This window comes from Chanos chanos, chromosome 15 (assembly GCF_902362185.1).
Source record: "Chanos chanos chromosome 15, fChaCha1.1, whole genome shotgun sequence".
NCBI lineage: Eukaryota > Metazoa > Chordata > Actinopteri > Gonorynchiformes > Chanidae > Chanos > Chanos chanos.
In genome coordinates, this window is record NC_044509.1 from 15,942,549 (window position 1) to 15,968,166 (window position 25,618).

General features: G+C 41.1%; 3 protein-coding genes across 4 annotated transcripts; 2 read left to right on the forward strand and 1 right to left on the reverse strand.

Annotated features, from left to right (window-relative positions):
- Window positions 1-3,504: 3,504 nt before the first annotated feature.
- Window positions 3,505-8,090, forward strand: slc37a4b (solute carrier family 37 member 4b). 2 transcript variants are annotated; one of them, XM_030793082.1, is made up of 9 exons: window positions 3,505-3,652; window positions 3,860-4,092; window positions 5,277-5,529; window positions 6,321-6,476; window positions 6,741-6,826; window positions 7,067-7,180; window positions 7,423-7,488; window positions 7,688-7,826; window positions 7,924-8,090. In XM_030793082.1, the coding sequence occupies exons 1-9, from the start codon at window positions 3,505-3,507 to the stop codon at window positions 8,088-8,090; spliced, it is 1,362 nt and encodes a 453-aa protein (XP_030648942.1). The 2 variants fall into 2 exon arrangements, with proteins under 2 accessions (XP_030648942.1, XP_030648943.1); XM_030793083.1 differs by lacking the exon at window positions 7,423-7,488.
- A 2,176-nt stretch (window positions 8,091-10,266) lies between these two features.
- rps25 (ribosomal protein S25) lies at window positions 10,267-12,673 on the forward strand. The gene is made up of 5 exons (XM_030792451.1): window positions 10,267-10,322; window positions 10,708-10,800; window positions 10,996-11,179; window positions 12,394-12,490; window positions 12,616-12,673. Exons 1-4 carry the CDS (start codon window positions 10,320-10,322, stop codon window positions 12,486-12,488), a joined length of 375 nt encoding a protein of 124 aa, XP_030648311.1. The 5' UTR covers window positions 10,267-10,319; the 3' UTR covers window positions 12,489-12,490; window positions 12,616-12,673.
- Window positions 12,674-13,599: 926 nt separating this feature from the next.
- Window positions 13,600-21,995, reverse strand: mipepb (mitochondrial intermediate peptidase b). The gene is made up of 19 exons (XM_030792684.1): window positions 21,715-21,995; window positions 21,422-21,595; window positions 21,217-21,305; window positions 21,017-21,103; window positions 20,836-20,899; window positions 20,493-20,675; window positions 20,069-20,225; window positions 19,877-19,925; window positions 19,626-19,686; window positions 19,308-19,360; window positions 18,868-19,021; window positions 17,708-17,785; window positions 17,208-17,412; window positions 16,979-17,088; window positions 16,113-16,187; window positions 15,353-15,469; window positions 14,877-14,998; window positions 14,446-14,519; window positions 13,600-14,008 (listed from the first exon to the last, which is right to left on the reverse strand). Exons 1-19 carry the CDS (start codon window positions 21,847-21,849, stop codon window positions 13,926-13,928), a joined length of 2,070 nt encoding a protein of 689 aa, XP_030648544.1. The 5' UTR covers window positions 21,850-21,995; the 3' UTR covers window positions 13,600-13,925.
- Between the last annotated feature and the right edge of the window lie 3,623 nt (window positions 21,996-25,618).

The following is a 25,618-nucleotide window of genomic DNA, read 5'->3' on the forward strand; positions in this document are numbered from 1 at the left end:
TCTTTTTTTTTCTTCTTTTTTTTTGTCTTGTAACTGAATCTATTAAGGAATCCATAAAAAAGAATGGTTTGATTTAGATGGCAAAATTAAAAAAAAAATGTTAAAGACTCAGGCAAACAACAGGTTTTATCCATCATTCAGCAGCTCTATGTTGGTGGTGGAGGACAGGGTGAGGGTGGGTGTGGCAGAGAGAGTTTATAGAGGCAGCCATAGGCCGCAGCATCTTTTTCATGTGTTTACAGTGATCAAAGAAAACACAGAGAGAAACAAAAATATACTGCACTCAGAACTAAAGAAATATGTGTACAGCGTACAGCAAGACTCCCCTGAGAAGTCCTGTGTACAGCACTGGAATGATAACAGACACAGCAGGTTTCAGTCCAGTTCTCACCTCTCAAAAAAACCCAAAACATCCTGCAATGAGAGACGTCTCTGTATATTTATGTCTCTGGGTCCTTTGTAAAAGTGAGCATACTGCAGAGAAATAATCCAGGATCTTTATTGAAAGGTTTCTCGAAAAAATATTCGCTGTAGCTACCTATTCTACCTATCAGTTAAGCCAGCTGATTTTAAGGTACATAAATGAGCTTGTTGCTAATTCCTGAGACACAGGTTGATTTTGTTTTTGTAGCATGTTGTTTGGAATGTTCCTCAGATTGGACACTTAGCTCTCTAAGCTTTCTATCGAAATGAATACACAAGGACATGGCAGATTACATGACTTTAAGTATTATAACAGAAAAGAGAAGTTGTTGTTTCTACCTGCTGCATTACCATAGATGACAGATGACTGGAGCCCAGATTCAGCTCGCTGTACTGTAAGAGGAGGTGGGGTTACATTTTTGGTCACTGATAAGAAGAACTATGAAACAAAAGGAATACTTTCCCTCTCCCCATTCATGTTTCACTACAGCAAGTAAAATAAAAAAAAAATGCAACAGTGCAAGCGTAAGCTTACTGTTCCAACTGACTTTTTTTGTGTTTGTATTCACAAACACAACTGTTCAACTGTTCACCTAAGAGAACAGCTTTAAAACCATGAATCCTCGACGTACTGGAACACCTCCTCTGACAGCACCACTGTGAACAGAGAACAGTGTGAAGCCTCTGGGCTGAGTTTGTAGTCAAGGCATGCACTGGACCCCCCGGACCCACTGCCGGACTCCTGCCAGTTCTCCAGACATCCCAGTAGAGGCCCTGTCCATTCCCAGAGTGATTTGGATTGACTTTGTCAAGCCCCCATAGACCCCTGGTTGACAGTTGCTTTGGAGAGCAGTGATTCAGTGCGATCATTCGAAACCGTTATAATATCAAATGAAGGTAAATCTATGCATGCATATCTCTACTTTCACCCCGGTCAATGTTTCATGGCTGAGAGTCAAGTTTAGGGACTGTTGTTTTTTCTCTCTCCGTTTCTGAGTTCTATTTTGCAGACTGGGACATTATATCTAGCTTATGTGTTCATCTCTGTGGACACCCATCATTTTAAATCTCAGATTTGGACATAGTAAGTGTATATATACAGTGCCTGTAACTATTTTTCAAGTTATAAATAAACGCTCACTCCTGTAATTCAAGTATATTAAAGCTGCTGAACTTTTGACATGTACTGTGCTGCTTTTGGACTCTGAGGAGGAACATATGTTTAGTGAAATTTCTGGTTTAAATTCTTCTGAGCATTCTATGTGAATATTTATTTTATGCATGAAAAATGCACTCTCATATAAAAATAAAAGATAAGAACGTTCATGATAGAAGTGGCGTTGAAAGATTTGTACGTATTTATGTGTCACAGAAACACATGTCTAATAAAATAAACAAAAAAAAAACATTGCATGAATCAAATACAGAAGGGACTAAAACACTTCACAAGCCAACAGAGCACCTGCTATGACATAGCTCGCTCTATCAACGTCAGTGTCCAGGCCTGCTGTCGCAGTGATGCATACCAATGATGCTCAAAGCCCGCCTGCGTCATGAAGAATGACGCTCCAGCAACCAATCAGAAACTAGTTCTTGGGCAAGTTCCTGCAGGAGAATGCGACGCTGGCTGCAGGATCCAGGACCAGAGGTACATTTATCCCTTAAACCCAAACAAATACAATATAGTGGACAGCGTTTATTTAAGTAACTGTGTACATGAAGTATTTTATGTTTCTGGCAGTCTGCCGAATGATCGACGCACGTTACCTGAAAACATAAATGGATGCGTCGGCTTTTTGTTATCCAGGGTTACATCTAATCACGGCATTCTGAGACTTGATGTGCAATTAATGAAATCCAAACATTGAAATTAAGTCTGTCTCGACAAGTCCTGTCTACGTTGCTCTGTTCCCCTGTTGCTCCAGTACGTTTTTTCCTGATATGTATGACTGCATTTTTGTCAAGGACATACCTGTTCCAGACTACAGTGGCGGATAACCTATAGACTATCCAAACCGATCAAGAGCGCCGTGTTTGAACTGCGTGAACATCTCACCTCTAGAACACAGTTTCATTAGTTCATTAGTTCGTTTTACCATATTGCAGCGGTGAATCAGAAATCATTGGCTAAATCAGTCCTTCTGTAATGTAGGATCTTGCGAAGATATCGGAATAACTTTATTTTTATCTCCTGTCTGGCGCTAAGTCTCGACACAGGGTTTCCCTTAGATGACTGCTGTGTCAAGTTTCAGAAGGCTGTCTCAGGTCACGACGTAAGGTACAGGACCAGATGTAGGGTACTGACCACTCGTGCGCTTGTAATGCACGTGGAAGATTAGTAGCTCCCTATAAAAATTTGGTAAGGGTTTAGCTCTGTTTCTGCGTGTTGGCTGTGATAACCGCTGCAATACTGTAGTAGTAATCTGAATCACAGCCCAGCCCATTGTTCTGCTGGAGATGATAAAGCTGAAGCAGTTTTAGACAGGCCTGTGTTGTATCACGAGGCAGATATTATTTTTTATTTTTTTGGAGTTCTCATCTGAGCATGGAGCGGAGCAGAACTGGAAAGAGGTGCAAACTCCTCTCAACAGTGAAGTTAGAAATGCATATAGCATTTGGGCAGACAAAGCAGAACTAATTAGAATGCTCCTTTTTGCTGTTGACAGGTTGCACAGGAAGAGAAAAGAAGCTGTGTTTTGCGTTTTGCGTCGTCAGGTAAACCTGCAACGGGGACATGACCTCTGTTTCCATTTTTATCTCACATGTTGGACTGATTGAATCAACCCTGTTCACTCAGTTCCCTCTCTCTCACTCTTTGTCTTCAGTCTTTGTCTTGAGTACTCAAGCACAGCAGTGATTCTGTCCCTCTTTTTGTTGTTGTTGTTATCCAGGAGAGACGTGATGATTAGAGCCCTCCTCTGACCGCTTAAGGAGACAGGCTTCCCTCTCCTGGAGACAAGGTCTCTTGATATTGCAGTGGGCTCGTACCTCGCCGTCACACAAAAGGAGAAAGCGCAGTTTTGGAAACACTTCTTGATCCGTCAGTATTTTTCTCAGAGTGTTCAGTGGGACTGCGGAGCGATGGGGGCCACAGGTTATGGATATTACCGCACCGTCATTTTCTCGTCCATGTTTTTGGGATACACGTTGTATTACTTCAACAGGAAAACCTTCTCCTTTGTGATGCCGTCCGTGATGGAGGAAATCAAACTGGATAAAGACGACCTTGGTGAGAACAGTGCTCTGCATGTTTTTAACATAATGTTCCAAAACACGTTTAAAAAATGATGATCAAAACGACAGTTATACAGGCATAACTACTTATTTGTACATGATGGACGAATGAGACACAAAGTGTCATTGAGACTTTCATTGTAACATAGGAGGTCATTTGGGGAAAACTGTGTTGTGTTTGTGTGTGCATGGTTAATCTCAGGACTCATCACCAGTAGCCAGACGTTGGCCTATGCTATCAGCAAGTTCATCAGTGGAGTGCTCTCAGACCAGCTCAGTGCACGCTGGCTCTTTTCCATTGGGCTCTTCGTGGTGGGCGCCATCAACGTGTTTTTCTCCTGGTCGTCCACGGTTGCGGTCTTTGCGGCGCTGTGGTTTGTCAACGGTCTGGGCCAAGGATTGGGCTGGCCACTGTGTGGCAAAGTCCTCAGGAAGGTAAGACTCCTCAGAGACCCCAAAGACTTTATCCCATTACCTGAAACAACCAGCAGCAAGTTATGGAAAAGTTGTTCAGCTAGGTGGCGGGAACACTGTCTAATTGTTAATGTATAGGTATTGAAGCAACAGTTGCACCCAGAACGTGTTAAGCTCAGGCAGGTTAACAACATTCAGAGTGTGCACAGCGTATCGGTACAAAGGGAATTCCTCACATTTTATTTAAATGCCAAGCACTATGCCATTCCCATAAAGAGAAACTCTATGTGTGTGTTTACCCAGCCTGATACCAATCAGAGTGAGCACCTGTCATTCAGTTGTTGGCTTTGTGACAGGACTGGTAAGGCATTCTCACCCCTGGCCTCTCATAGCGCTGGCCTTTTGGGCTTTTGGGCATGGCTCCATCAGCTCGCGCCAGCTGAATGCTGAGGACTGTATGTTCATGGTGTCACGGTCAGGAAGCCTAGACTGAAACCGAGCAGTCGTTAAATTAAAATAGGCCTTCAGCTTTTCATGCCTGTTCATTCATTATGTAGTTCATTAATATATAACAAAATATAACATGTAGCTTTTATCACTGAATTGTAATTGTAAGGGGTTTGATTCCTCGGTGGATGTGGAAATTTATCTTGCATGTGTGTGGAGAAAAAGAAAAGGTCAGGTGTATTTTCAGCACATAGGAGTGACTGTGGTCTCTCACGTGTGTTTGTGTATAGAGACAACTGTGAGACATACACCCTGCTGTTAACATGGTATTTTCACACAGAGACAGTAAGTAGAGCCTTCTGAAGTGCTTTTTTGTTGAGGGGTGGGGGGTGGGGATAGTGTTACAGAGCCTGGTATTCACACACAAACTCCTCAGCCCCCCCTAGTCATCCACAGTCTAAATAAAACAATGGAAACGCACTGTAACCAAGAAAAGGCGTAGTTTCCAGCTGATGGTGCTGACTTACTGTATACTGTTCAGCTGATGGTGCTGACTTACTGTATACTCTTGCTTAAAACCAGCTAACATCACATGCTGGGAGAAACATTCATCACAGTTTGCCAGCGTAATAAACACGTATGTGTCCGGGTAAGGTTTTAATTGGACTATGTTTCAGTGATACTGAAACAGTATCCACACTGCCGCTCCACTGATAAGGGTTTTTTGTTTGTTTTTTTTAATTCTGTCCTTGGTGCAGTGGTTTGAGCCGTCCCAGTTTGGAACGTGGTGGGCAGTCCTGTCGTGCAGTATGAATCTGGCCGGGGGCGCGGGCCCCATTGTGGCGACTGTGCTCGTTCAGTACTACGACTGGAGGACCATCCTGGCCATGTCTGGGGCGGTCTGCATGGGCATCGCTTTCACCTGTTTGTTCTTCATTAAGAACGAGCCCAGCGACGTGGGACTGCCCAACATTCAGCCCGACGCCAAACAGAGCAAAGGATCAAAAGGAGGTCAGGGGTGATGTCATGGATGAGACTGTGATGATGTCATAATGAATAAATTGATGATGTCAGTCAGATATTTTGTATACCACAGTATGGGTGGGTTGCCATTTACTGTTCAGAATTTTAACGTCAGACTTTTTAATGTCAGTAGGGTATTATGAATAGAATTTATGGATTAGAACTATGATGTAATTTTGTGACGTTGTCCTTTCTTAAATCCAGATGAAGGTAACGTTTGCATAAGCCATACCAAAATCCATTCTGAAAATGGTGATAAGTCACAGAATGGCCCTGTAATGCAATGTGTTTTATTGGTGACTCCATGGCAAAAGAAGACGACCCCACTGAAAACCATCGAAAAGATTATGTTAAAATATTTACTGTGAAGGACAGACCAGACAAGCCAAATATAAAATTAGCCATTCACCTTGGTCTCTGCAAGGTGAATGAGACAACATGTATTTTAACATAGCACTTAACTGCAATGGTGAAGAAAAGTTGGATAAAACCCTGCAGTGCAGTCAGCTACTTATCAAGCTCAGGCTCCATTTAATAACACGTGTTTGTGAACAGCTAAAACAGAGAGCACATGACCACTGAATCTTTGAAGCTCTCTTAGAATTGCCATGCAGAATCTGCTCAAGGCCTGCAGTAAGGAAAAGCAATTTATGGATCGGTCTACTTCTGTGTGTCTGTCACTGTGTTTTATGCACACACACACACAAACAGAGGAATATGTCGCTGTCTGTGCCTGATTTATGAACGCAGTCATTCTGTTGTCCTCCTTGCTACAGCAGCTCCTAACGATGAGAGCACGCTGAAGGAGTTCCTCCTCTCTCCTTACCTGTGGCTCCTGTCTTTTGGTTACCTGGTGGTGTTTGGGGTGAAGATAGCATGCACCGACTGGGGCCAACTCTTTCTCATGCAGGAGAAGGGCCAGTCTGCACTGATGGGTAAGACTCGCGGCTCAGCCACGGAGGTCGCCTACCGTGGATGTCAAATGATTTTTTAAATAAACACATTATTTTTGAATGTGTATTTGAATGTAAAGTGACAAACCAATGAAATGATTTGTGGGCCAGTAGTTAAATGCAGCAGAGAGTGTCTGTCCAGTCAAAGGCAGACTGAGCTCTGTTGCCATAGGTCACAGAATCTATTTATGTAGTAATTAATGTATGTGTGTGATTCTGTTGTGTTTGTGTGTGTCTGGTATAAAGGCAGTTCCTATATGAGCGCTCTGGAGGTGGGAGGCTTTGCGGGCAGCTTGGCGGCCGGTTATCTCTCTGACAAGGCCGTAGCTCGAGTAAGTCACGTCTCAGGACGGCTGAAACATCATAAAAAATGAGGAAAAACCTGTTTAAGATCTCTGGGAGATATAACATGTGCAAAATTTCAGATGTGAGGCGTTCCATTTCTGTGTCTCCTTTAATCACTCGACATAAGGACAGAGCAGATTTAGACTGTGGTTGGTTTTGTATCTGTATATAGACTATAGCACATGTACCAGTCAGGACTCATCATGTCTTTGCTTTGCCCTGTACAGCAGGGACTAGGTAGTCATGGGAACCCACGCCATGGCCTCCTCCTCTCCATGATGGCTGGGATGTTTGTGTCAATGTATCTCTTCCGGGTCACTATCACACCAGAGGTCCCAAAGGTAACAGTTCAGTTCTAAACTTCCAAAATGAAGCAACAGACAGCAACATTAGCTTTGATATCAATTTAACCAACGTTGGATTCCATCTTAAACTATGTCCTGGATCCTTCACATACACGTTAACATAGATACTCTGTCATTCAGCTGTTCATTTCTTTACCTATCATATTTAAATCCTGATGGTAGCTGTATAACTGTTTGCTACACTACGATGTTAATAATGACAGTATCTGCTCTCTCAGGAGGCCTCTCTCTGGGTAGTGGCTCTTCATCCAATATCTGAACTGATTGGAGTTTCAGAACAGGAGGTAGAGATTTCTATCGCCTTCTCTTCACTTTTAATGTTTAATTCATGGTCACATTTGCCATTCTTTTGTTTTATTATCTTTTACATTTCAGATGTCTCTCACCTCTTGAGTGTTACCACACAAATGCAATGTGCTGTCTGTAAAATACTATTATGTAGTTTGTTAGTAAGTGCTGGAAAGCTCCCGTTTTGTCTCACAGATCTGGATATTAATTCTGGGGGCTGTTTTTGGATTCTCCTCATATGGACCAATCGCGTTGTTTGGCGTGATAGCCAATGAGAGCGCTCCCTCTAACTACTGTGGGACATCACATGCCATCGTGGCTCTCATGGCTAACGGTAAGTCCGTCGCTAATTTGCATTTACACCGCGTGACCTCCAGACCTGTCATTCGCATAGTTCAGTTGCTCACACCACACATCCTCTTTAATCCCAGTTGGAGCTTTTCTCGCTGGACTTCCATTCAGCACCATTGCCAAGCATTACAGCTGGGACACAGCCTTCTGGGTGGCCGAGGTGACCTGCGCGCTGACTACGGTCGGCTTCTTCCTGCTGCGTAACATTCGCACCAAAATGGGCCACGTGCCCAAGAAGACTGAATGATTTACAAAGTCTTCACCCAAAGCCAAAGGCAACGGTGCCACAGGGCAGCGGTCTCATGTTCTACTGCTCAACCACACTGACGGAAACGTTTTAAGACCGGTCAGACTCTTAAATGCTCTGTTCAGATTTCACATCGGCGTAGGTTGGATAGACTTTTTTTTAAGTCTCTAGTTTAGGAGTCTATTTTAGATACTCCCCAAAAGTATTTTCTTCACATGGTTTAAACCAGTATTTATTTTTTTTAACCTTAACCCAGTCCATTCGTGCCCTGCACGAATCTGTTTTAGCCTTGAATCTCAGTGAGTTGGCGCTCTGTGTGGCAGTCGGCTGATCAGCTGAATCAGGTATGCTTGAGCAGTCCTACAACAAATCTGTCCAGGGCAGGAGAACACTCAGGACTGGGTTGAGAAACACTGGATTAGGTTAGATTATGTTTGACTGGACACTTTTTTGTGGTATTTTGAAACTCTAAACCCACTCTAAGATTTACCAGCTCCCTCTCCACCTTCCACCTAAACATTACAATCGTTCTGCATTAACTGGAGAAAAGATGGATTTGAGTCTTATGACTGGAAATGATGTTAAACTGTGATAGGTTTTAGAGGCAAGAATATTATTTAAAATCATGCCTTGGTTCCTGGTAGAAGTCTTATAATCTGGACAAATATTACCTAATCTGCCTAGTTATTTCTTCATGGTTATTTAAGCTTTTATTTATAGTTGGGCTGCAACTGGAGTCTATAGACAGATGTGAATGTGTTTGAACTTTTAAAACACTCATAGGGAAAGCTTTCTTTAGCACGGTTCTTTGAAGTTGCACAAAACACAGCATACCACGGGCCCTCCGCTGAGGACAGTGGTTTTTGAATGTGAAGTAGTTTTTGAATGTTTCAGGGTTATGTTAGATTTTAGTTCATCTCCAAGTTTGTTGGTGTCTAACAGAAGGTACTGTACTTTTTAAGTGTGCATTCCTTCATTCTATGCAAACAACACACAACGAGTTTTAGTGAGAAATGCTATGATTTTTATAAACCCCACAAGAGCAATACTAGTACAACTGTGTATGACATTTACTCGTCACTAATGCACATTTTTATGTTTTGTGAATTTTTTTTTTTTTCTTTTTCGTTGTTTGAGAAATATTATGAAAGAAAGACGAATACTGAATGTGTTAATTGTCAGCTGTGATTTTTTTTTTTTATTTGTCTAACTGTGATGGTGTTTAAAAGGCCATTTTGATTAGGGCTCACACCTACACTACAGCCACGTTATCAGTAAATGTTCGTGTGTAATGACACCTCCTTAGTGTGACACTGTTGTAGCATTTTGACCGTTAAATTTTTTTTTTTGCATTTTAGATGTTAAGTAATTTCATCTAACAAACATTGTTTCCACTGATCTGTTGTTAAATACAGAACTGGAAGAAAATAAATAAATGAAATTGTAATTTTAGATATTGGTTAGTGTTTTTTTTTTCCATTCTACATCTATTAGTTCTCCCAACTACACTCGGTTATTACAGATGATTCTCTTACAGCAGGACTTTCATTCTAACGATAATGAAATAAGCTATCCAAACACTTTTCTCTCCAAGGAAACTCGGAGAATGATGCAATGGACAGTATCAGATTTAAACATGATTTTTTACATGCTGTTCCCCCGTTCCCTCAAATCTCCCAGAGCGCTGCAGGATAACAATATGAATCTGGCTAATGGGACCAGTAGCCAGGACTGGACTTACACCTACCCATACAACAATAAAGCAAAGAGAAACATAACATGCATTAATGTTGACATATTTGCTGGAAAGATGGATTTTTATTTAATGAAAGTATTTTGTGTGTAAATCATGTTTCTGTGTAAGAAAAATTTGCTCATTAGAAAATATGTTTGTTGTTGTGTTGCATCAAATTTTAGACAGTAAGGAAAAAAATTCTTTGGGCAGCTCAGTAAGTTTGTCATGTAGATAATAAAATATCACAGAACTTAATGCCATATTATTTATTCATAGGCTTAAACTGTAGGGAGTGGAGTACATCTCAGGGTGATAACTCACAATTAAAGAGTATGGAATAGAATTTACAGTTAATTGCCAGTACTGCAGGGGGCAGAAGTGTGCGGCAACATTGCAAATCTACACTGAAATGGTTTGCCGAAGAAGAGGGTGGACAAAGCGGACGTGCGAGCTCCTGCACTTCCTCTCTCTCTAGCTGCTCGCGAAGCCCCAACATGGTGAGCGCATGGGCCTAAGTTCAATTGAAATAAAAAGCTTGTAGCACTTTTCTGGACATTTTTATCTGTGAAATATGATGGCTCATTATGTGTAAACAATTAAATAATATGTAGGTGTGGTTTGGGTCGCGAATTATTGAATCTCTTTAACATTGTCACATACGGTATGATTAGCATGCCAGCTAGCGTTGAAGTCGGCATTGTAACGTGCATGAGGCCTGCGCGTGTTGCAGTCTGGTGGGAGAAAAATAGGAATTATTTGAGCTCGCCGGTGGTAGTTTGGGTTCGAGTAAATTGCATTCCGGCCATCAATGAAAAATGAACGATTTCCCGAGCGCAGTAGTGGAAATATACGACGCTAATGGTAATTTTTTGTTTCCTTCAGCCGCCTAAAGATTCCAAGCAAAAGAAGGATTCGGGAAAGTCCAAAAAGGACAAGGATCCCGTCAACAAATCCGGGGGCAAAGCCAAAAAGAAGGTAGAGGCGCTTATTTATTTTGTCCACATTTTCTATCACAATACTGTATTCGAAAGCTTTGTGGAAGCAGTGTCATGTATTAAGGTTGATTGTATTTAGAGTTTTGCTTGATCAGTGTCTGTCTGTTTTCCTTTATTATTGTGTGTGAACTGTGGTGTAACTTTTTGTTTGCTGTGGGGTTTTTGTCTCGAGTAGAAGTGGTCCAAAGGAAAGGTGAGGGACAAGCTGAACAACCTGGTTCTCTTTGACAAGGCCACTTATGACAAACTGTACAAAGAGGTTCCCAACTACAAGCTCATCACACCCGCCGTGGTGTCTGAAAGACTGAAGATCAGAGGCTCCCTGGCCCGCGCTGCTCTTCTGGAACTGCTTGGCAAAGGTACTTAAGTCCACTGGACCTTGTGGGTTTTGAGTCTGACCCCTTCAACATCAGATCCAAGTCCATCTTTCTACTTTTTTTTTTTCCTTTTTCTTTTTTGAATTATGATTTTGAATGCTGGAAAAGAACCCAGGTATCTTTACCTGGGTTGTTTACGTTCTATCCACCTCTACTGAAGTTAGTAAAATTCTAACTTTCAACACTCTTCTGAGTGTGTTGAAGCAAAGCACATTACATAAATGCCCTTACAAAAAGAAATATCGATTTTATCTTGTTAATGAAGAGAGGTTTCAAGGAATGGGAGTGATGCAGAGAATTGGGACAGGCCCTAATATTTCACATTTTTTCCCGTAAAGGTAGGATGATGGAAGCATCCATAAGAACTAATTCATTTTATTATGGTTTGTTTTCTCTTCAAAGCTCAGGGAACATTCGAAAACATGCAGAAATGTAGAAACGAAAGAAGCAGTTCCCATAATGCATTTGGAAGAAGTTTAAATATCAGTGTATGAACACCACAATGAAGACACAGATTGGCCACTGCTATTAGTTGACTGAAGCAGTGTCCATACACAGGTCAAGAGACAGGTAGCAGAATGAAACCAGTGAAAAATCGATCAGACACAAGTTGGCACTGCTCTCCCCAGTCCATGTCCATCTTTGTGTTTGGAAATTGTCAGAATAATCATTTAGTTGTGCGAACTGATTCGCCGGGACTGTGTTGATGGTCAGTCAGTAGGAACACTCTACAGGAATGTGTGTTCATTGGCTTGTTTGATAAACCATGACTTAACCATGTTAGTGCCAAGGTCTGTTTGCCTTATTTTTGGTCTGTCTTCTGTCAGGACCTCATACAGACACTGTGGGTTCAGTAATTAAAGAAACACAGGCTTTTTTTTTTTTTTTTTTTTTTTACGATATAAACACCCTAGTCAAATTACAGCTGCTTTTCCTTTTGATCAGTTCCTTTGTGCTGCCTGTATTCAGCAGCACAGATCACTGAACTCCTTGAGTATGTTGTCCTAGATTAGTACTATGAGACCAGATACACACTGGACTCCAAACAGCTGAGGCCAGCAGGGCCTTTGGAAATACGGTGACATAATCAGCGCTGGAGCATCTTTGCAGAACTGTGAATGATCACAGGGGTCCTGAGACTTGAATTGTTCTTGCCTAAGTGAATCTGTTAAATGTGGGCGTTGTCTTGTCTGTAGGTATGATCAAGCTGGTGTCAAAGCACAGAGCACAGGTGATCTACACACGCAACACCAAGGGCACCGAGGAGGCTGCTCCAGAGAAAGAGGCGTAGAGGTGAGGGCCACACACACACACACACACACAAATATACACACAGCAGTACATATGATGGCTTGTGTTTATCATGATACAGTTTAATCTGCTCACATAGTCTAATCAGTTTTGCCTTTCTTTCTCAGGTTCTTCTCTGGCGTGTGATGGTGTTTTGTATAGACGAATAAAGTACAAAAAAAAAACCACTTCAGTCTTGTGTAGTTTTTATTGGAGGATTTATTATGGTCTTTCACTTCAATTCCCATCTATTGCACGTCCTAAGTGTAAAGTTAAGTGTGTGTTGGGAAACCCCAGACTCATTCTGTTTTCATTCAAACCAGGGGTTTGCCCACCTGATTTACACGCCATAAGGGTTTAGTGATTTCTTAGATGAGCTTAATGGTGAGTGTTGGCACTGGGAAAGAGAGAAAATCAGAACTCGGAATCTCTGACTGACGATAAACTCCACGGACACAGTCACTGACGTCTTCAGTCAAATACACTACAGGGTGCTGATCAAAACAAGGATATGGCACAAGGTAAACCAAGCATGTTTTAGAAATGTTAAAATACCCAGTCTGTCACACTTAAAACGTGGAGCAAGGGGGTGTTCCAGACAGTGGGTTAAGGGAGAACCCTTCAGTTAGGAGGTTTACCACTTACTGTGAGTTAACTAATAGAAGAGCCCTATGCTTTTGTTTTGCTAGGAGAATGAAGCCATAGGGCTCTTCTACTGGGAGGTTTACTACTTGCTGAGTTAAGCAATTCTGAATTTTCACTAAACCTGCTTTCTGGAATACCCCCCAGGACACATCAGGTTTTAACCATGATCACAGGAGAACCACCAAGAGGCAGGATTGGCTTCAGGCAGACTTTTAAAAATATTGTTTTAAAATCTGAAATTTACACAGAAACCTAAATTGCTGACATTTGATTTTACATGTCAAAGCAGATGAAGTGAACAGTTAGTTTTTTACACACAACATAGTACACAGAGGTAAAGAACCCTGTTCATGTTTTCATGCTAAATCGGGAGGTATGCTTTGAGTTCCTGAGGTTCTATGGATTGTGCTGAAAATTGGAAAAAAAAAACCTTGTCAAATCTTATTATAAGAGCACTCTGAAACATATACTGTATGTATATAAAACATGTCAAATATGATGACATGGTTTGTGAGGCAATCTGTTGTCCACTGAGTTCGGTTTGTGTAGTAAAGACATCCAACCCCGTGAGTGTCATTTGACACTGCAATAAAATATTTCAAAGAGTGCTCTCAGAGATTTAACAAGTTGTTTTTTGTTCAGTGTTTTTACTGGCCACAGCAAATTCACAACAGTGTATGATAAAATATCTTCAAACATTTTCATAACTTCCCTATTGCACAACAATGTTGTCCCTTTTTATTTAACACCATAAAAAGTTTTAAAAAGGTCCAGCGCTGGTGTCCTCAGGGGCTCAAGCAGGACTGGAATCAGAGTCAATGTCTAACACTAGAGCATCCACAAAGTCTTCTACAGTGGGCGACTTCTGCAGCATCCCTGCAAAAAAAATACAGCACCAAAGTCTCCATGAATCCATAGGCTTTCAGAGAAAGCACTGAAATTGTTTACAAAGGCTATTTCAGACATTTGGGTCATTAAAGTAAGATTTGTGTGCATGTAAAAATTCTTTGCTTGTAATAAGCTATTTACTGATACTGTTAGTTTGAAGACACTTGAGCAAAAAAAAAAAAAAAGCAACTAAACAATCCGACCAAAAGGCAGCAGTCAAAAAACGAGTACACACACAAAGTAAATGGAAAAAAGATGCATTGTTGTGCAAATCATTTCCTGCATAATATAGTCACTAGATCCTGCAATTTCTAATTTCTACGGTCATGTCTTTCTGACAAGCCATGAGAGAGACACACTAGAGACAGTGGAAAATGTGTGTAGGGGGGGAACTACACACGTGATAGAGTGACAGATGTATTCACCTTTAACCATAAGAATGGGTTCCTTTCCACCTCCGTGGGCGAGCATCTCTCTGCGATAGCGTTCACCCATGTCCCTGTGAGGACAGGAGAGAAGGATCGAAAAGACTACAACACCCTGCATTCCTTACTTTACAGTTCAGCCACAGCTTACTACTCCTCTAACACCTTTTCGTTCTAGAACTCTCTGAGCTGTGAAATGGTAACTGAACAAGCTTGTCAAATAGAGAAACGACACACAATCGAGACAGGACTGTCTGTCATACAGACTTCGATACCTTTCACAAAACCTCCCGGCAGGAACAGATTTAAACCAGTCAAACAATCGATATATTTTTGGAAAGGACAACTGACAATGTGCGAAAATTAATGTTCAGAAACACTATGAGAAAGTCTGTGTGGGGGTTCAGGACCTCCTGCTGTGCACCTCCTACCTGTTGAAGGGGTCCCTGAGAAAGCACTGCCTCCACACCATGGAGGCCACAGCCCTGGACATGAGGTAGGAGTAGTATTTAGCACCATAGCCAACCAGGTGACTGAACCTCAGATGCCAAGCCTGAAACACACACAGCGACAGTTAGACTGCCTCACAACACAGGGCGAGAGTTAGACTGCCTCACAACACAGGGCGACAGTTAGACTGCCTCACAACACAGGGCGACAGTTAGACTGCCCCACAACACAGGGCGACAGTTAGACTGCCTCACAACACAGGGCGACAGTTAGACTGCCCCACAACACAGGGCGACAGTTAGACTGCTTCAAAACTCAATCAAACTCAATCAACTCATTTCTCTGTCTACTGCACATTACAGTAATGTTATGTAATGTTCATGCCGACACACAGAGCCAAACAGACTCCTGGCGACGGGTCAAGTCATGGGCCAAAGGTTCTGGGAGGGTAACTTACCGTGTTGGGAACATAAGGTAATCCGTAAAACTTCTCCTGAATGTCTCTGAGAATGTCGGTGGTTGTTTTGTTTTGAGGTTTACCGTGATAAACCTGATCCAAAGCAGCATAGAACACCTACAGTAATTAAAACCAAACAAAAAAAAATTCATCTCAACAGTTATAGAGAGCAGCTGAACCTGTTTATATAGACTGGCTAATCAGAGTGCAGGATCCATAAATTTTCTGTCACACTGCCAGAGGGCTGCTGCTTTTCTGATGACGTTTCTGGAATGTCCCATTTAAGGCAGGTTAATAACCACGAGAATACAGATACAGACTGATAATCACAGTGTTAGACATCTTAATGTGTTATAAACAATATTTACCTGATTAGAAATAGCATGGTGTACTAACTTAAACTCTAGACACAAATCCCTGTCTATTTCAAAACAACAGTGACAAACACCCATGTGACCCATGTGATTTCCCCTTGCCTCAAGAAAAGCAATACATCAAGGTACAGATTTACACTGATTCTGTTAGCTCATGTTTCTATCCAGAACAAATTATAGCGATCACTCAGGGTGACGTCCCTAACTCGTGGGGACATCTGTGATCTGTCAGGTGTGGGCTTTAATCCCATATCTCTCTGGTTGGGCCTCTGGAAACCTTACCCCTAATGCTACACAGGGCTTTTTTTTTTTTTTTTTAAACAGTCGGGGTTCTTTACACACAGGACAGACACACCCACAGCAGCCTGAGCTGAAATGACCGGTACCTGTAACTGAGTGTCAGCCGCTCCACAAAGCCTCTTCGATTCACACAGACGAGAGATCATGCTTTCAGGAAGAGGCTAGAGAGAGAGGGAGAGAGAGAGGGAGGGAGGGAGGGAGGGAGGGGGAGAGGGAGGGAGGGAGGGAGGGAGGGGGAGAGAGAGAGAGGGAGGGAGTGAGGGGGAGAGAGGAATTATCTATTCACTGCTGTGGAAATGAGTACGTTGATTACAGAAAGATTTAGCAATGCCCATCAAACCACAGAGGCCGTCTCCCAGACAATTGAAACATTGACAGATAACAACAAACTTTAATTTGTTCGACTCTGAATTTGTGAGAATGTAATCTTGATTACTATGATAGAAAAGTTCCGTCAACTGACCTCCAAAAATGAAAACCGATCCGACACTAAACTTGTTTCCGCATTTGTTTATGGTAACAAAACACCATTTAACATTCAAAGGACCCTCTGAATGGCAAACCCGTTCAGAACCATCATAAAAAGGGAACCATTTTCATTCATGCAATCAGCTGCAAACCATGCATTACTTTTCCTGAATAAGACCCAAGAAAACGCCCATGTAACTGTGTGTTATTCTTATATTCATAAATGCAAAGCCCACCTCTCTTTGACTGAATGCTATACGTACTACTTCAAAAACAAATCACAGTTTTTCTTTCAGCTCTGGAAACACAGAATCTCAGGTGGGCTGTGTGGCTTGTCTACTCTAAAATCTCGGTAAGCTTTTGTGTTTATCAATTGTTACGTGCACAACGTCATATCGTGTTACCATCTGTGGTGAGGACACTGAAAAATGATATTTCATTCCACGCAGAGCAGAGGAAAACGTGCGTATTTGGTGTAACTCACCTCTCCTGTCTGGTAATGTCGGGCAAACTGACTCACAACGCGGTAATCGTTGGCGAAGAACTCCATGAGAATGGAAGGAACTTCTGCAAAGTCTGTGGCGCATCTGGTTCCTGACAAAAGGGGAAACGTTTGTGATCCATGTCTGCAGACTGTTCCATACACAGTTTTAGAGCTGAGCCGAGGCACGTGGCCGGTGTAGCTTATATCAGACGGTGGCAGCAGTTCTAACCTGTGACGTGCTGGTATCGGGTCCGACCCAGCATAGAATGCATGGCGTGTCCCATCTCATGGAAAAGGTTCTCCATCATCCCCGGGGTGAGCAGTGACGGGGTGTTGCCACTAGGGGGAGGCAGACTCAACATGAGCACTACCACGGGGAGCTGGTACTCTCCGTCCTCCTTCAGCCGCCCGCCGCGGATAGTGAAGTGACAGTCCTTTCCAACAGAACCATTAACACTCCAGTCAAAGTAAGAACACTCACCAGTTTAACCCTGAGCACACTTTCACTGAACGCTGAATTCTCTTCCCTGACGTTACTTAGCAACATCAACAAGGAGGAACACTGGTTCTAAAGTATTATAAGTTTTCCTTAACGTTTATAAAGGACTATGAGTGCCAGACTAGCTGTTAATCAGAGTTTAATTTTTAATAAGCCCATCTCTGTCATGTCTCATTACCACAAGCCGTTAATATGAATCTGTGAGTCGTGGTTACGGATCTTCGCTGTACCTGATGTGGTTTGTCAAGCCTGCGGAAAAAATCGCAGTAGATGTATCCTAGCAACCCCTCAGTCTCATGAACCACAGCCTGAAAATGACATCACAGAGTAACAACCAGTTAAAACACAGCCTTAAAATGACATCAAAGACATATCACAGACTAACAGTTAAAACACAGCCTGAAAATATTGCTGACACATTAGAGTAACTTAAAATGACATCAAAGACATGTCACAGACTAACACTTACAACATAGCCTGAAAATGACAACACAGACATGTCACAAAGTTAACAAACAGCCTGAAGATTACAGAGCAGACACGCCATACAGAACCAATGCACTCAAAACAATAGTGCTTTGGTAAAAGACCAGTAAAATACATAATTTCCTCTGTTTGATCACATCATCACTGTGGTGTAACTTTTACACAAAGGCTAAATGTGTGAAAATAAGCCTGAGTGTGTGTGTGTGTGTACATGAGAAACCAGGTGAAACCGTTACTTCAAACAAGACGTAAAAAGGTCCAGTTACTACTTCTTGGAAAATGAAATGTAGGCCTAGTTCCTCTGGAACAACTGCATTTTTGGCTGACAGAACAGTGACTTGAATTATGCTTCAGTCATAAGATAACAGACTTATTGGACCCCTAAGACCACAACAAGAGTCATATTCAACTTGTTTCATATTCTATAGAAAATCCTCACACTGGCCCCATTGAGATGTACCCACACATATGAGACATTAATATATTACTCATTTATATAAATAATACTATATTTGAATTCATTTAGGGGATGGTTTTATCCTAGACTGACATATCTCTATATCTCTCTATAGGAAATGTGGGCTTTAGTGCCTTATTTAGGGGAAAACAATGGAAGTCAACCAGTGAGAGGTGGCATCTGGTATAAAATGAGTATAAACTCAGACACGCACTTCAGATAAAAACACATTACATCTGCCAGTGTCATTGATGATGATGGACATGATGCTGGGTTTTCTAACAGAGACACGAATTATTTTACCAATCATAATATTATTGTACCTTCTAAATCTGATATACAAGACTTGATCCAGCAGTGTTGTGCCTGGAATTTGAAGCACTGACATTATCGGTGATTGAAACCATAGCAGTGGCCAATCAGAGCTTTGGGGGGGGCGGGTCTTACCAGCTTTCGAACGTCATCGCTCCATACCTCCCCAGGCTTGGGCTCCTGAGCCTGGAATGAGACCTGGAACAGCTGAGTGAAGAGGTGGTTCAGGCCCTCCATGCAGGCACCCAGAGACAGGTAAGGGCTATACTGGCCTGGCTCAATGTTACTTCTGTGAGAAAAAACAACAACAATAACCACCACGACAACAAGATGACATCTCTTTTCACACACAGCGCTGGTCAAACGCAAACGTTATTCTTAGTAATGGGGAAAAAAAATGTTTGACTTCACACACAGGTCTGAATGAGTGACTCATATTAAGTCGAAGCCAAGAGTAATATTGATCATCCCCCATGGCGCTTCAGATGAGGAGAAAACAGGTCAGACACATACAGTTCCGTTTAAAAAGCAGACCAAGAAAAAGAAGACTGAGCCCTGAGGCGTTTCAGTCTTACCGTTCAGAGCGAATAGCACTGCTGAAGTAGGGATGATCCCACGGCATGAGCTCCTGATCAAAGCCCAAAAACAAAACGCGTTTCAACCAAGACACTTCACATGCCCCTCCTACATGTTACAAAATGTAACAGCATGTTTCTTACAGGTTTTATAGAATAGAAAAGCTATATACACAGTTGACTCTGCATGTCTAATGGAAATGGGAACAGAGGAGAAAATGTGTGGAAATCTAATGACATGAAAAATAAGTATATTTTCTGTTTGAATTTTCTTACAGAAGATGTGGAAGAGAGAAAAGTGAAAGAGAAAGTACAAACTCGATTTCTTGAATGTGTTTTCTTCTTCATCTCGCTCATCATCCTGAAATCTCTTGCTGTTCTGTTATTGCAAAGACAAAAAGAAGGCACAAGATGGGAGAAATGTCAAAGCGTTCTGGTCCTAACTTAGTCCCATTCATGTCCTGAGAAAGAGATGATGTACTGACAAGCGGGAAGACGTGTTCCTTCACAACGTAAAGACATAAACACAGAGCGGGGGGCTGACGTGTTCACATGTAGAAAGTCTATACCTGTCCCAGAGTTTCTCTGACAGCAGCTTTAAAAACTTCATTACAGTCTCTGAAGATTCAAAAAGAAAACAAAACATTTTTTGTCGACAACCACAAAAGCTTTTTTTTTTTTTTTTTTAAAATATAGTTTTTAATGACAAAGAGTGCTTAGGAGACCGCGGCTTGGCAGTTTGAGGTTAGCATAACGCCTACCTGGGGTTTTAGCCATAGTGCCTTTCAGAGCTCTATGCGCGAACGACTCATAGCCCACTAGATTTGCCAGTTCATGTCTGCAAGCCAAAAGCTCACCAAGGCAAAGCAGCTGGTTAGAATTTGGGTAGAGAAAGATTTTGTATGCGGCTTCCCGCACCTAAACAAAGTGAAAACAGACAGAGTGTTTCATCTGGGAAAACAACCCAACACTCAGCAAGCAAAAGCATGTCCAACTGTATAACAACAACAACAACAACAACAAACAATTTCCCAAGCCCAGCTGATCATCTTTCTCTTTTCATGGCAAAATATTTCTTGCAAAACAGAAAGCTCAAACGCTCAAGCAGCTGATTTATTTACAGCCACAGTGAAATAAACAAATAAATAAATAGAAGCAGTAAAAGGACTGCATGGTCGCACACACCAGCTCATCTGGAGAGTCTGCGTGCAGGCTGCCAATCTGTATGTAATTGCCATCGATGGAGAAGCAGTGGCGAATATGTTCTGGCAGGACCCGTTTATCTATCTGGGTTGGCGTGTGAGAGCCCATCAGGAATTCATTGTTCAGATCCAAGAGTTTGACGTTCAGAGCGACAGCCTTCTTCCTCTGTAAACGTGAAATCAATGCAGTGGTATTATCTCACGTTACGCAATCATTAGATATTACTGCATAATCAATACTAGAACAAATAGCCTGCTTCCAGGGCGCATGTTAGAGAACTGTTTGAACATTACATGTAGAATGTTTTTGTAGGGTACATGAATACCTTTTCTTCATCGAGATGAATTCCGCTAATCTCGAAATCAAACATGAATAGCTCAGCCACTCTCCTGAAAACAGTTCACACGTATTTGTCACAAAAAAAAAGACAGATGGACAGATCCAGAGCAAGTCATATTACTATTTGTTTACAACATGTCATATTACTATTTATTTATAACACCTGCCTTGTCTCAGGGTCCAAGGTGGCCAAAACATCTTTGTCGTCTAACAAATTCTTCAGGCTCTGACACAAATCCACATTTGTGTTTAACCTGTAACCGATGACAAATCAGTCAGACAAGTCAACATACATCGTAACTTGTCAAAACTAAGGTTTATAATGTTATAATACACTGATACTGTGTAAACCCGAATTTGGTCATACTTTTCAACAACTGTGCCAATATCAATACAGGTCCTTTCAGCCGCCTCTCTGAATCCGGCGTGTGGATGAGCCACTTTAATAAAATCTGCCTGTGAGGAAGAGATCTGTGAGGGCTGGAGAATTTGTAATCACATACAATGTGACACCATTGTTTGCTTTTGAAATGATTTGTGTGCACTTGGAAATGCTTGAACCTTTGTTTTACCAAATCTGCCACTTGGCACAGACTATTGGACAGTTTGTCGAATGTCTCCACAGTCAAGGCTCCAGGAGAGTTTGTGCAGGCTTCGTTCACAAGAAACTCAGTCTCCTTGAGTACTCTGTTTTTCGCCACCTGGAAGCCAGACGGAGTACTCAGTTCAGGTACTCCAAACAGTCCCTGGAACGAGTAACCACGTTGTGCTTAATTTTTTCTTGTCACTCATCACAAAAATAATATGAAAAAATACGAGATTTGCTGACATCCCCAGAAGCTAATGTGTCAAGGAAATGTCTTACCACGTTTTTATGGAAAATGTCCACCTTTCTCTGTTGTGCATTGAAAGCAGCTCCGACGGGAGACCAAGTAGTGACATGTCTGATATGTATTTTTGACTGATTTAAAAGGTTAACAAACCGTGCATACGCCAGCATTATTGGATAGTGTTTTTGTCGATGCTACCGGTCAAATTGTTCAGAACAATTTAGTAGAGTCATGCGTGTCTACTCGCCATGTAATCGAGAATAAAAAAAGGCACATGGCAATACAGACATTTCGCACGGTCACATTCAGTCTGATGTATTCGGATTCATTGACCTTCCATAACAGAGGACAGCTATTTTCGTAGTCAGGTAGCTAACTGTGCCATTTCTGCGGCACGCACGGGAAATGTTAAGCTACGGCTTTAAAAGCTATCCAGTACCCTAGTGTGGCAGTTTCCAGAAAAAAAACAACTAGTCTTTAAAAATATTTTAAGACACAGTATGGCATACTAACTGAGAAAAATACTATGTAAATTGTCTTTTAAATTTATATAAATCCTATGTAATTTAAAAAACTGTGGATAATAAACAGATCGACGTTTATCGAAACTGTTAAAGCAAACGACTGAGTCACATCGGCTCTCTGACGTATAGCCAAGAATGACCAGTCACTGGGGACAAATTTAAAGCCCTGAGCCAAGAATTGCGTGTTGTTGTTCAAGGTTTCTGTCTCCTTGTAGACGTGGACTCTGACATGGAGCTGTTTTACTCCGGTTAGATTGGAAAAAGGGTGTGGTTGTTACATCGCTAGAGAGTGAAATAAACAGAGGACAATGACGCTTTTGAATTTCTAATGGGCCATTGACTTAGCTAATGTTGAGAGCCGAGTATAAACAGTAAACAAACGAATGGTTTCGGAGCCTGTAGATTATTCAGCCTAACCCTCATGTTAGAAAATGGTGAAGCCCCGAAGAATGGAGAATGGCATGCTGCTTGTAAAGCCTGACATCCATCAATTCTGAACAACAATAGCCATTACAAACTGACAGCTTCAGCTGCATTGGTTGTAGTCACGAAAATGATCTCATTCCAAACTATTTGTGTTTATCCTTATCAGAGATGGGTGTTGTTGGACCATCTCCAAAACACTTCATTGTTTAGTGTTTTTGGAAGAAACTGACGTTTAGGGTCTTCAAACAAGAGCTCAAAATGCAGTGTGTTCTCTGACCAGTTAAAATCCGTGTTGGTCCATGTTAGTTTTTTGACCAGGCATATTTGATGATCAACAGGGCTCAGCAGTGTAGCTCATTTTCATAAGTACATAACAACTCACATCGCAATATAAATTATCACACAATGATATGCTGATTATAAATTATGCTTGGTCTGTGTACAAAGCTTTAAACAACAAAATTATCAACTGCTTTTAATGTGGCAGAGAAGGGCCCTTTGATCTTTAACATGAATATGTACTTGATGAGCTGGTTTCCCAGAAAAAGGAAAAGAGCAGTATTAATTAATTAAATATATTAAATAGAAAATATAAATTAAAAGTGTATACATGTGTATGCATGTGTGTGTATATACGTATGTATGTGTGTACACACATACACACACACACACACACACACATATGTATATGTATGTATATATATATGTATATGACCAGGCATATCATATATATATATATATATATGTGTGTGTGTGTGTGTGTGTGTGTGTGTGTGTGTGTGTGTGTAAAGAGAATCTCTATTCAGGATGCAGGTTGTTCCAGGATGTCTTCATCATGTGAAAAAAACCTAGCCTATGCTGTACAACTGACAAATGGACAGTGTTCTCATTACAGTCTGTTTTCATTCATTAGGCAGTTTGTGACTTCAGTCTTCTATCTCTAAACATCTTGAACTCATAAAATACTTTTCTTTATTTCTTTGTCCTTATATGATGTTCAAGGTCCTGTAAAGCTAGACCACACATTTACAAAGACTGAAATTTACTCTTGTCTTGGACACCATAAACCAGAAGTGTGTGTGTATTTATACGTGTACATATATCTAATATTAATGTGTTCAAGCTCTCAAGGTCTAAAATAGTGTGCCAAGTTTTTCATATATTTTCATAAATTTCAATTATTATTACAGTTTTATTACTGAATATTCAATTGTTAATAATTGTTGTGTGGTTCAACACAGTTCATTTGTGAAAACACTTAAATAGCAAAACAAACAACATATACAATGGTCATCACTCAAAACAAACAAGAAAAACTGTAATGAACCTCAGTACTTGGACAAGTCTCAACCCTCAAGTTATCACTGGACCATAGCTCCTTCTCCACCAGACATACTCTTTCAGTCTTTCAGAATAGCCTCCGTGTTTAATATGTGTGTATCCATGTGTATGAGTGCGAGAATGAATGTGTGTGTGTGTGTGTGAGAGAGAGAGAGAGAGAGAGAGGGAAAGAGAGAGAGAGAGAGAGAGAGAGAGAGAATAAGTGTATATGGATCTGTCTGTGTGTGAATGTACATGCTCTTGGGAGAGTGTTATATGAGTGTGTGTGTCATCGTGCATGGTTATGTATGCAGAGTGTGTGTGTGTGTGTGTGTGTGAGAGAGAGAGAGAGAGGGAGAGAGAGAGAGATAAAGTGTGTGTGTGAGGGAGAAAGAGAGAAATAAAGTGTGTGTGTGTGAGAGAGAGAGACAGAAAGAGAGAAATAAAGTGTGTATTAAGTGCACTGAATCGTAACATTCCTGCTGGGTTTCACTCTCATCTCTCTGAGATTAAGTCTCTGTTGTCTGTCTAACCGTGGTCGTGTTTATTGGTTAACGTATCAACACTTGCCTTCTTTTCACAAAAAAGAACAGAAATCCTTATGGTTAATACTATTTTTCAGCTTTCCAATTTCGGGTCATAAAAAGGTGAACACTTTGATTTTAAGTATGAACTCTGACATTGCACACAGCAGCAGTAAATACAGTTTTCTCCCAGAACCCGTACTCCCATGGCTTCCCACATGCAATGTTTCTCTCGTAACTTGTGTGAGCAGTTTAGTAATTTAAAAAGATAAAAATGCACCAACTGTAGCACACAGTGCCCCCTACTCACAGAAATGGTTTAAACATTCTGGTCATCGTACGCTGACTAATTCACTAGTCAAACACTGCTCATTGTTATATGACTACCAGTGGTGCATCTCACATTCTCTATCATCCCCTGTATTAGAGAGACTTGGACGTTAGATTGGAATCTATCCATGCTGCTCTCTGTAATGTTTCTCATTTTAATTCTGCATTTAGAATCTAAGGATATTCCTGAAACACACGACACTGGTGATATTTCAACATAATTTCTTCACAGTTTTTTATAAGAGATTGATTAGTTCTCTTTTACCCCAAAATGCCTGTTCTTCAAAAGTCTCTGTTTTCACTCACATCCTCCGCAAAGTATTCCTCACAAACGTGTAGAATAGGCAACTTTCTGCTGACTTATAAAATGCTGTGAAACAACCACTTATAACTCTGTGACTTCTGAATTTTCTTTCTTTCTTTTTTTTTATGATTCAGAATAAAAACTCACGGAACCAGTGAAATCAAAGATCACCATATAATCCATGATTTAAGACAAAATTTGTCAAAATTAACGTACCACCAAACAAAATCAAAAATGGGCCAAAATGTAATATGCACTAGTGTTTGTGGCCGTTATAAGACAATTATTGAGGAAGGTTTTTAAAACTCCCTTTTAAATCCAGAAAGATGCCTTGTACACTAGAATTTTGTGAGGTCATCGCATATTTTTGGTCTATAACTCTCAGTACTGACATCATCTGCATCACAATTCACAATTTCCATTGCTCTCAGTTCTTTCCTCAATATAAACTCAATAAAAGTACACAGAAACAGTGACAGAATACATTGAAAAAGAACAGAGTATCGTAACC

Coding starts and splice junctions, on each gene's coding strand:
- slc37a4b (XM_030793082.1), top strand. CDS start 3,505: ATGGGGGCCACAGGTTATGGATATTACCGCACCGTCATTTTCTCGTCC. Junction 4,093..5,276: donor GTGGCAAAGTCCTCAGGAAG/GTAAGACTCCTC, acceptor TCCTTGGTGCAG/TGGTTTGAGCCGTCCCAGTT. Junction 7,489..7,687: donor TTGGAGTTTCAGAACAGGAG/GTAGAGATTTCT, acceptor TTTGTCTCACAG/ATCTGGATATTAATTCTGGG.
- rps25 (XM_030792451.1), top strand. Junction 10,801..10,995: donor GGGGCAAAGCCAAAAAGAAG/GTAGAGGCGCTT, acceptor TGTCTCGAGTAG/AAGTGGTCCAAAGGAAAGGT. Junction 11,180..12,393: donor TCTGGAACTGCTTGGCAAAG/GTACTTAAGTCC, acceptor TCTTGTCTGTAG/GTATGATCAAGCTGGTGTCA.
- mipepb (XM_030792684.1), bottom strand. CDS start 21,849: ATGCTGGCGTATGCACGGTTTGTTAACCTTTTAAATCAGTCAAAAATA. Junction 19,022..19,307: donor AGTGCTATTCGCTCTGAACG/GTAAGACTGAAA, acceptor TTTTTCTCACAG/AAGTAACATTGAGCCAGGCC. Junction 17,786..18,867: donor GCGATGACGTTCGAAAGCTG/GTAAGACCCGCC, acceptor TGTCATTTTCAG/GCTGTGGTTCATGAGACTGA.